The sequence below is a fragment of the Bombus terrestris genome, chromosome 12, assembly GCF_910591885.1.
Source record: "Bombus terrestris chromosome 12, iyBomTerr1.2, whole genome shotgun sequence".
Taxonomy (NCBI): Eukaryota; Metazoa; Arthropoda; class Insecta; order Hymenoptera; family Apidae; genus Bombus; species Bombus terrestris.
The window spans coordinates 7,194,274-7,204,181 of record NC_063280.1 but is presented as its reverse complement, the minus strand read 5'-3'; the positions used below and the strand labels follow the sequence as shown (position 1 = coordinate 7,204,181).

The following is a 9,908-nucleotide window of genomic DNA, read 5'->3' as shown; positions in this document are numbered from 1 at the left end:
CGAAATCAATTAGAAATTCGATTATTTTTAAAGAAGGAATCAAGACATCAATATACCCGAATGGTGGCTTTCAATAAAAACAAACTGTAAAAGCGAATTAAAAGGATTTACCCGGTTGGAATGATGAGTAACGGTGATCAACGGTATCTTATCACCGGTTTTGTTATCAGAGGCACTCGGCTCGAAAACTGAAAACTGATTTTAGTTCTCACTGTAAGGTTCTACGGGTACTGATCTCGCAAGAAATCATGAATTACCGATTTTTCGTTATTTTTATTTTCACCTTTGTGACCGTTGAGTGCCAAAACGTTGCCAATAATGCAAACGCAACAAATACGGATGCAACTATGGATGTTGAAACTACCAATTTGGAGGAGGAAATATCTAAGCCGAAACTTCCACGTTTGTGCACCGTCTGCAATTGTAAAGGTAATTTCAAATTAACTAAATGCGAAGTTCTGCCTATTAATCTATTAAGGACCAAGCAACAGTTTATCGTAATGTTACAAGTAATTACAATTACATTACAATTACTCTACAATTCTGTAAAATCTACATCTTCTGGCAAAAATAATAGTGAAAAAATTGTTAAGTGAATCCTTGGAATTTCCTTCGTCTAGTAACAGCGTTAAAAAACAGAATTTGATAATGAACGAATACGATAATTAATCGTAGGTCCTTAATAAACTAAAACACCGTGTACGCTGGACATTATATAACGTATTAAGTCTATTTTTGTTAATTTTCTAATTTCGAAGCTACTTGAATAGAAGGCTGTATTTTACCATTGCATGATCTATAATACCAGTTAAATCCAAAGATATAAGCCTTTTAAACATTTAAACCTGTAGATCTACCAAGTTTCAAATGACAGACCGACAATAGAATCTATATTTTATAAATGTTCAAGAAATGTTAAAGGAAAAGGTAGAAACGAATATAAAAATTGTCGAACGTGAGAAATAGAAATTTATAAACGAATTTATGTTTTTCTATCAGATGATATCATAGATTGTGACGACAGAAATTTGACCCACCACTTCGAGGGCGAACAATTTCCCAATAAAAAAATGAAAACAGCGTCGTTCAAAGGGAATTTATTGGTTCACGTGAAACCATTCCCAAAAATAGAAATTAGCGAACTGTCGCTGCAGAAGAACCAAATCATGAGAATCGATCCTGGAGCCTTTAAAGAGATAATTAATCTTGCCGTGTTAGATCTGAGTCATAATCAACTTACGACGGAAAACTTAAAACCTAACGTGTTTGAGGTAATATTTATGTGCTAGTTAGCTACATTTTAAGTAATAGAAATATATACTCATAATCGTCATGAGACATTAGTTCTTAAAGAATCTTATAACGTGTCACGATAAATCAATAGTAATCGATTAATTACTTATCATCGTTGATTACATCCATTTATTTTCTTCTCGTCTAATTAGTATTATGGATATTAAATAGATTAACTGAAATGTAACTTCGATAGAATTAAATTATAAATTTCAATTTACAATTAATGTTTAAAGCATATTGCATTTGATAATATAGATTAGCTTTTTCAAAACGGTACTACCATTCCTGAAACACGAAATAAGCTTTGATTTAATCGTTTCTCATATACTTCTAAAAATTTAATGATCTCTGTGTCTTGATACCTCAGGGCAAATTTTCACCTGATGCTTACGAACCATTGGGGAGGCTACTGGTCTTAAATTTGGCTCACAACATGCTCCATTCGTTGCATCAAGATCTTTTCGAGCACATGGAAAGTCTGAAGGTGTTGAACCTTTCCTGGAATCTGTTCTCGAGAATCGACGAACGTACGTCCATTGCGATCAGCTCTCTTCCGCATCTGGAAGAGTTAGACATGAGTTACTGTGACCTAAAGACACTTTCGGACGTTCATTTCTACTCGTCTAGGTAAATATCTCAGTTCCTCGATACTATTGCAAACTATTAGGCAAACATTGATATAATAACGGAAACTGATTCGATAGAACGTATTACACTGATAACAAACTCTAGATATCGCATTCTACAAATTATTATACAGCAAAGCTCGATAACGTACAATATCGTTTATGAAATTACACGAACTGTGTTAAGTATTTCATGAACTGGTCTATTTTTTATTTTCCATTCATTTTTCATTTTTCTATCAGAATATTCATTATATGAATTATTGAGAGTAAAAATGGAATAATTACAATATTCGAGAAATTATTCCACTAAAATGTTTGAATTAATTGCCTGATGTACTGTTGTTTTTCAATTCAAAGAAGTTAAGTCAAAGCGTTCCACGTATTTCTTTTCTCATTTTTCTTGGTATTCTTTTACTTTTCAGGTACAGTTATATTACACGTCACTTCGTTATGCTCTCTAGGTTTCATTTGGAGAAAAAGATAGATTTCTTCACCTTTGAAAAATTAATTTCATAAACTCACATTGAGAAAATTTGGTTTAGTCCAATTTTGTTCTGGATAATTTGTCTCATATGAGCACAGTCTCATAAATGGTTTATTTAAAAGATTCTGAAAGCGAATAAAAATATGAAAGGCGGGAAGAAAAAGATTAACAGCCTACTTAGATGATATGCTCGTGCTCTAATTGATTACCTTCGAACGATGTTTGCATCTCACATCAATTTAATTATTATTCTCATCGATCTCATTAATAAACCGGCTTACACAAAGCTCCTTCTGAAATTACTTGCTGCGCGAATACTTTTTCTTTTACGCACACTGTTATACGTCAATAAGCACGGATAATACGTTGGAATGTAAAAATACACGTCTACGTACTACTTTACTTAACTCAATAAAACATTCTATTATTTAATATACCCATTTTACTGTACAGCATTAAGAACAGTGAAGTAGGTATAACAAATAGCAGAATGGTTTATTGAATCAAAGTCAGTAGCCGATATGTATTTTTGCATTCCAACGTGTTATCCGTTATATATCGACGTACACAGTGAGCGTGAAAAAATGGAAAAAAGATATTTGTGCAGCAAGTAATTTTAGAAGGAGCTTTATATAATTTGCCTTATTAATAAAATTCCGTGATACAAAGATATATAAGTGCATACTTGTGTAAATGATTGGAATACATTTGATGTAGAGGAAGTTCAGATATACAGGAACATCTCTTAATTGGCTGAAATAGCCGCGTTAATAATTTAATTAAAAATAAAATTCATAAAAAGTGAGAAACGAGATACAGTCATTATTCGATACATGTATAGCATATATGTAACGTAAACGAAAGAGTAAACAATTTTCAATAGTCCTTAAAAATTCCAGTATATTCAGATACATTGTTACGAACAGAAATAGTATTTTATGGACAAGAGGACAATAATCATTTATGCATGTAATCAATTTACAGGAATCTAATATCTCATTCATTCCTGCTTGAACCTTGCCAATTATTCCATATCGTTTCCCTCTCCTTTCCTTTCCTATTTTCTCTGTTTCCCTCCCTTCTTCCCTTACTTTTTATCCTCTCCTTTTCTTCGTTCCATCCTTCTCTCCTATACCTTTTCGATAATTTAACAATTTATCTGTTTGATTCATTCAACAGCGTGAAGCTATACAATTGAAAGAAAATTCTACAAAATATCAGTATGCCAAATATTCCGTATCTTCTTTCTCTCCACTTCTGAATTTCCCTGGTATTTTCATAAAATATAACACATCTGAATTCTACGATTTATAAAAATATTATTAAAAAATTGTATTAACGAACCGTCTTCTACAAGGTTTACTCTGAAATTATTCCTTACACGAATATCTCTTCTACGCTCGCTCTATTTATTTTTACCCTATTACCGTATTAAAAGTAAGACTATTATTATTTTCCTTGTCATATATGCTTTTATCATAATGTCTTAATAAATTGTTTAATAGTATCTTCATGCTCTGTATGGCTTCACAATACGATAAGACACGTTCTACGTTTAAGTCTAACCAAATGGAACGCTAACTAATAATTAATTGATTAGGTCCCTTAGGAACCTCATCTTAAGCGGAAATCTATTTACATCTGTCCCGAAAGCCTTCGAGGAAACAACGATGCTCGAGGTGCTTTACCTGGACGAAAATCCAATTCAAATTATCAATCATTTACAACCGTTTCCACTTATTCCAAATCTGAAGGAGTTAAGCCTCTGTTGCATGCCCCATTTGACGACCATTGGACCATATGCCTTTTCAGGCTTGACGTCTCTCGAGCGTCTTCGTATAGAAAACTGTCCAAAACTGGAATCGATCGATGATTACGCTCTTGCCATGCAGGTAACTTCATCCAAAAATAGCTGTTATAACTGTTAATTTAACGTATTGCTCTATTAATTCGTTAATTTTAATTTAAATCGCGTTAACTTGATTTTTATTAATTTCATCTCTTGCTATATTAATTTCATCTTTCTTCCTCGACTCAATTCCAATACAATCCATAAACGAGAAAGATATTGATCGACGTTCTATTTCCTTTTCATCATTTTTATTTATTTATTCGTTTATTTGTTCGTCCGTCTCCCTTCAGATAGAATAAGAACGGTTATTACGTGCCAAATTATTATTATAAATTATTGTAGAATAACTCTGAGGCACCTGTGTGGCCGCCACTAAAGAAACTCGATTTATCGGATAACGCCCTGCGATATTTGCCTCAGCAATTGGTAGCAAGATGGGACTGGCTTGAAAAATTGGATCTGATGAACAACAAATGGAGCTGCGATTGCAATAATCAATATCTGGTAAGTTCTGGCAATCACGAAACGCACAATCCACTTCCATTTGTATCGCGTACTTTCCATCGAACCAATCGATCGTTCCTTCGATGCCAATTGAAGATCAGAGGTGAAAAATCTGTTACCTGTAGCATCGTTGATTTTTAGCGTCACTGTCGGATTAAACAGGAGAATGTTAATATAACGTGTGATCGAAAACGAAAGTAATTAAGTCCAAAGATGTTGCCAATCTTTTAAATATACCCGTTGTAAATTGATCGAGTTTTACGCAAGCCAAAGGTATAATTATTATTAAGGAAAGCGACATTTTAAATATTAGTTTAGAAGAACGAAGAAACGTATGTTCGACTTGAAAGGCAAGCATCAAAATAATTCCGGCAATACGAGAAGCAAGGAATAAAAGAATGTGACTTAACGTGTTCCTCTGCTGGTAGTCTTCAATTTACAGATTGATCTAGTCGAACTTTCCTCTTTCTGAAATATCTCTTCTATCGCTGTTTTTGGCCGAGTACCTCGCATGAAATATTCTCTCCATTAAACTGAATTCCAATGAAACTATACATAATAATGAAAAGCGTACTTTTTTTGTTGATTCTGGAAACCCAATGCGGGAACACAGTAGCTTTCGTTGCATGTTTGGTATTGTTCGAGGAAAAGCTGCGTGACCGTGACGATTGAAATTATATTAAACTACTCGAGTTTTCGGATTTCGTGTTAAACACTGGAACTATTGGAAGATAGAAAAATGGAATATAAGATATTACGAGTTTGCAAGAATATTTTGCAAGATATGCAAGGCACAGAATTTCATATGGAAAATAGTAAAAATGAATAATAATAAGATGAAGCATTGAAATTCTTGTTTCGAATATAATAATTATAAAATAGAATAATACGATAGAAATGATAAAATTATAAGGTGGAAATCGTACAAATGCAACAATATTAATTTCTTCTTTCTAGATCGGCACGTTGCTGCCAAAATACGGGAGGAAGCTCATGGGAGAAGAGCTGGATTCACTCACCTGTGCTTTCCCGCCGGAACACGCTGGCAAGAACTTGTCTTCGTTATCCCATCGAAGCTTGCGTTGCTTGGACTTAAACAATGCAAGACCGGAAAGGGACGCGACGATCCTCATCGGCGTATTGGTCGGTCTATTGCTGGCCATTCCAGTCTGCCTGACGATTTTCCTTTTCTGGCGTCGTGGCTTCTTCTTCTGCGGCACTGCAGGACCCGCCACCTTCTCACGAGCTTTCTACAAGAGAGCCACGGACGACGATGAATTCTGAGGATGTTCTACTATCGATGGATCTTCGATCTCGTTAGTAGAAAGAGGCGAACAAAATAACCAGACTGAAAAGCATGTTTATGCAAATTTGTATCTTTGTAAATGCGGAGATTCGTTTCATTCGGCAAACATTTTAACGAGTAAAATTTTAGTCTCCATTGTCGACCTATCTTTTCACGTAGAATCGACAACGATCACTGAGATCCTCTGTATAATTTCTGGCATTGCCATAATTTCGTACAAATATGTAAATAACACGCAATTTAATAACAATTCAGACGACGGCTGTGTCTCGCTTACGAGGCAAGCTACAGTGGTAGTTGTAGAAAAAATAGCGTAAGCGTGTACTGTGAATCATTTGCCAGATACGGGCGATCGTATGTTTCTTTATTAAGTGTTTGTGATAAAACGCGGAGTAGAAACGATAAGGTGATAGATACGACAGTCTGATAAGATAGTATCAAACTTATACGTTATATATGATAAAAGTGTAGAACGGGAATGTTAGATATTTTGTAGCAATTCACAGTCTTTTCGACGATATTAATTTATGTTGATCATGATTCACAAGCTATCGTGGGTAATCTGTTCGTATGTATACATGTATTTAATCATCCAACGATGTACGTGTTTTGTACTAAAAATGTATATTGTAATAAAATATCGGACAAGGATCGTTTTGGAATTATTGTTGTGGTAAAATCGCATTTGCAAGAGATCGACAGTTCTTTGGAAGAATTAGACGAGAAACAATTTCACACATCCGTTTGCGAAAACTTACGTGCCATGATTGACTTTCAAATATGCGTGTAATTACCGTCTGGATGATGGGTGATTACGAGTACATTATTTTTATCCTGACGAATCTCCAAGCGGTTCGTTTACGCTACTCTCAACTATCTGCACCGATCTCAACGGTCTGGATTTTTATTAGCACCAAGAATATATCAAATATATTAGTTATAACTCGGTTTTGTCTCGCATTATTCCATAGAGACTTCACATATCGATCAAAAAGGCACGAAAGGTAACGAACAATTCCTAGGAATATTGGTCGACACGTGACGCAAAAATTAGCAAAGTAAGAAGGAGATATTACTCCTTCGATCTTTATATTTATACGTTTCAACGTTTCTACCTTATTATATCTCCATTTTTCATTATTCCATACGTCTACGTTCCTACTCCTTAAGCTTCTTCTTTAATTCTCACATACATCACCAGACTTTACGTTACTCCAAAGCATTACTCTATGTTCCTAGTATCTACGTTGTATTACATATTCTTACTTCCTCCGATTTCTACATGAACACCACCTATACAAAGCTTCTTCATCGATTATAATTAAAAATCACAGCCTGCGAAAGGTCACTTCAGGATTCTCAAGGTACGTTAGCCATCGTGCCACCACAGTTGCAAAATCGTTCAACTTTATTTGCCTTGTTCGATATGCAGCACAAAGAGACCAGTTACAGACCATTGTACGTAGCTGGAGCTGTTTGGTAAAACGCACGTGCAACGACGCAATCGTCTGTAAAACCTGAGCCGATGTATCCATCCCTGACATTAGAGCGAGGCTGTCTCTATTTAGGCGACGGCGGAAGGGGAAGTGGCGCGTGCCGGCATTTAGACGGGGTTGCTTCCGCGATTATTGGGTAAATTAACATCCCGGTAATTGTGTTACCGACGAGTGTCCATTCATCCGTTCCGTCGATCCCTCGACGGTCCGCAATACGGCGTAGCCGGCCCTCCATGTCGATACCAAAGCCGAAAATCCCGTCCGCAAGCTTAGCGCTGTCGAAACTAGTCCCCTGTTGCCCCTGATGTTCCGGAAACCGCTCGCAAAGTCCACCGCCGCGCTCTAAACACACCCTCTCGGGACTTGTTACACGAGAAATCACCAACCTTCGCGGCATCATTTAGATACTAAACGACTGTGACTATCATGCATCGTTTGATGCATCTGATCGTTAGTGGCGAGACCTATTTTGGGCGTTGGAGGTAGGAAAGGATGGTCCTGTGTTTTTCTCCTTCGTGGGGATTACAAGGTGTTACAAATACTGAACATGCTTCCTCAGGTTAACAGAAAGCCTTGTCACGATAGACAGTAAAATTACACCTTGGTTACCTATCAAAAGATGGAAAAGTGCATAGATATAAATTTTTGGAATTTTAACTTGGACCGCTATGATTCTCAGTTTGTCATATGGATGTACATGTGTATACAGTGTGTATGGAAGTATAGGAAATAGAAATGTAAAACTGTGGAAGTATGGAAAATAAAGATAACGGTATGTGAGAATGTAAGAATATAGAAATATGAAAAGACATAAATACCTATAGAAGATAGGATTATATAAATATGAGTACTAGTATGGAAAATAGAAAGGAGAAAGGGACGCAGATTGAGAATTCGTTAAACACTATGAGATCTTCTTCTCAGTAGGTGCAATTAGCGGTTGCATAGAACGTCTCGTCGTAAAAATTGCGTTAGCATCTACGACGTGATGCCATAATAATTCCATTGATCGAGAGCCTACGCTAAGCTACAGAGGATCATACACACAGATATACACGAACACCTATCTATTTTGGAGCTACATCGTAAGTATCTACATCCTGCGTCGTGTACACATCGTCCAACGAGTAAATCTAATTTTGATCCGCCTGCTCCTCCTGATCCGCATTCTCCATCCTTTCAAGATTCGATACAGATGTATTGACTTGCGAAAAGCTTTTATATACTTCAACGCGGACGGAGGATCAATACTTATGAGAAAGAAGTAAAAAAGGAGAAGAGATAAAAAACAGACAGAGAAAAAGAGAGAAAAAGAGAGAGAGAAAGAACGTGATGAAATGCGGACAACAATAGACAAACGAAATGCATCGCCTTCTTCAAAGAAGGTTTTATTAGTTCTTCGTGAACAAGAATATCAAGCTACTATATCGTCACATTACATTCGCTCTTCTAATTTATAACATCGCTAACAAAATACTACTTTGATATAGCAGAAGAACTGGAAATACAACATTTCTTCACGTTCCTTTCATATACGACTATAGATTCCGCGAAAAACAAAATTTCATCCCGAGAGGAAAAACAAATATGACCAATAGCGTAGAAAATAAACGATCGAACCTCTGCAACGTAAAGAAATACCTTAAAATTCATCTGAAATTCTCCAGCAGTCATCTTCGGAACAAAGGACGATCGGCGGATCCTCGGAGGGAATGCTTGAAAAAAAAGAGCAATAAAAACCAGCGAAAAAAAGTAAAGGAAAGAAAAAGATAAAGGCGAAAGAAATACAATTTAAGCGGTAGGAAAAGCTACCTCAAAGGTACACGCGTGAACACCGTTATCGTGGAGTGGATGTGAATGCACAACGACGACATGGGGAACCACGAATACAGAACATCTCGTTCCTCCACCTCCACCTCCACGGTTTCCTCCTCCCTTTCTCTTTCCGATCCGGCACCGAGGGGGTTGCTCCGGCGAACACAAGGGTGAGAGAGAACCGTGTCGGTGGCTAGGAAATCCTATGACGAAACAGCATCGTGCCCATGGTAACGGCGCCGATGGTACCGCCCCGCGTTCGCCACGGGGCCAACCGTGAGGGCGAGTGGCGTCGCGACGCCGGCCAATAACAACGTGACTCGAGCCCCGCGATATCCGCTTCCCAAGCTTTACTTTTCTTGACCAGTTAGAGCGGCTGAGGGTGGAGATGATCGCGCGCGCGGGGGGTTGAATCGCCTTGAATCGCGCACCGATACTCCCTAAACGTCGACGAAGAACGACGCGACGCCGCCACGATCCGCGAGTTCTTCCTTCCTACAGCTGCTTGCCTTCGATTCCCTTTTCA

General features: G+C 37.1%; 1 protein-coding gene across 1 annotated transcript; it reads left to right on the top strand.

Moving 5' to 3' along the window:
• The first annotated feature begins 149 nt into the window (after positions 1-149).
• On the top strand, positions 150-6,722 carry LOC100646600 (leucine-rich repeat neuronal protein 1). The gene is made up of 6 exons (XM_003399840.4): positions 150-429; positions 1,000-1,271; positions 1,664-1,923; positions 4,010-4,301; positions 4,604-4,765; positions 5,723-6,722. Exons 1-6 carry the CDS (start codon positions 249-251, stop codon positions 6,047-6,049), a joined length of 1,494 nt encoding a protein of 497 aa, XP_003399888.1. The 5' UTR covers positions 150-248; the 3' UTR covers positions 6,050-6,722.
• The last annotated feature ends 3,186 nt before the right edge of the window (positions 6,723-9,908 follow it).

Bases quoted from the DNA above. Each gene is read 5' to 3' on its own strand.
- LOC100646600 (XM_003399840.4), top strand. From the start codon at position 249: ATGAATTACCGATTTTTCGTTATTTTTATTTTCACCTTTGTGACCGTT. The intron at 1,924-4,009 runs GTAAATATCTCA...TTAATTGATTAG, and splicing joins GTTCATTTCTACTCGTCTAG to GTCCCTTAGGAACCTCATCT. The intron at 4,766-5,722 runs GTAAGTTCTGGC...TCTTCTTTCTAG, and splicing joins ATTGCAATAATCAATATCTG to ATCGGCACGTTGCTGCCAAA.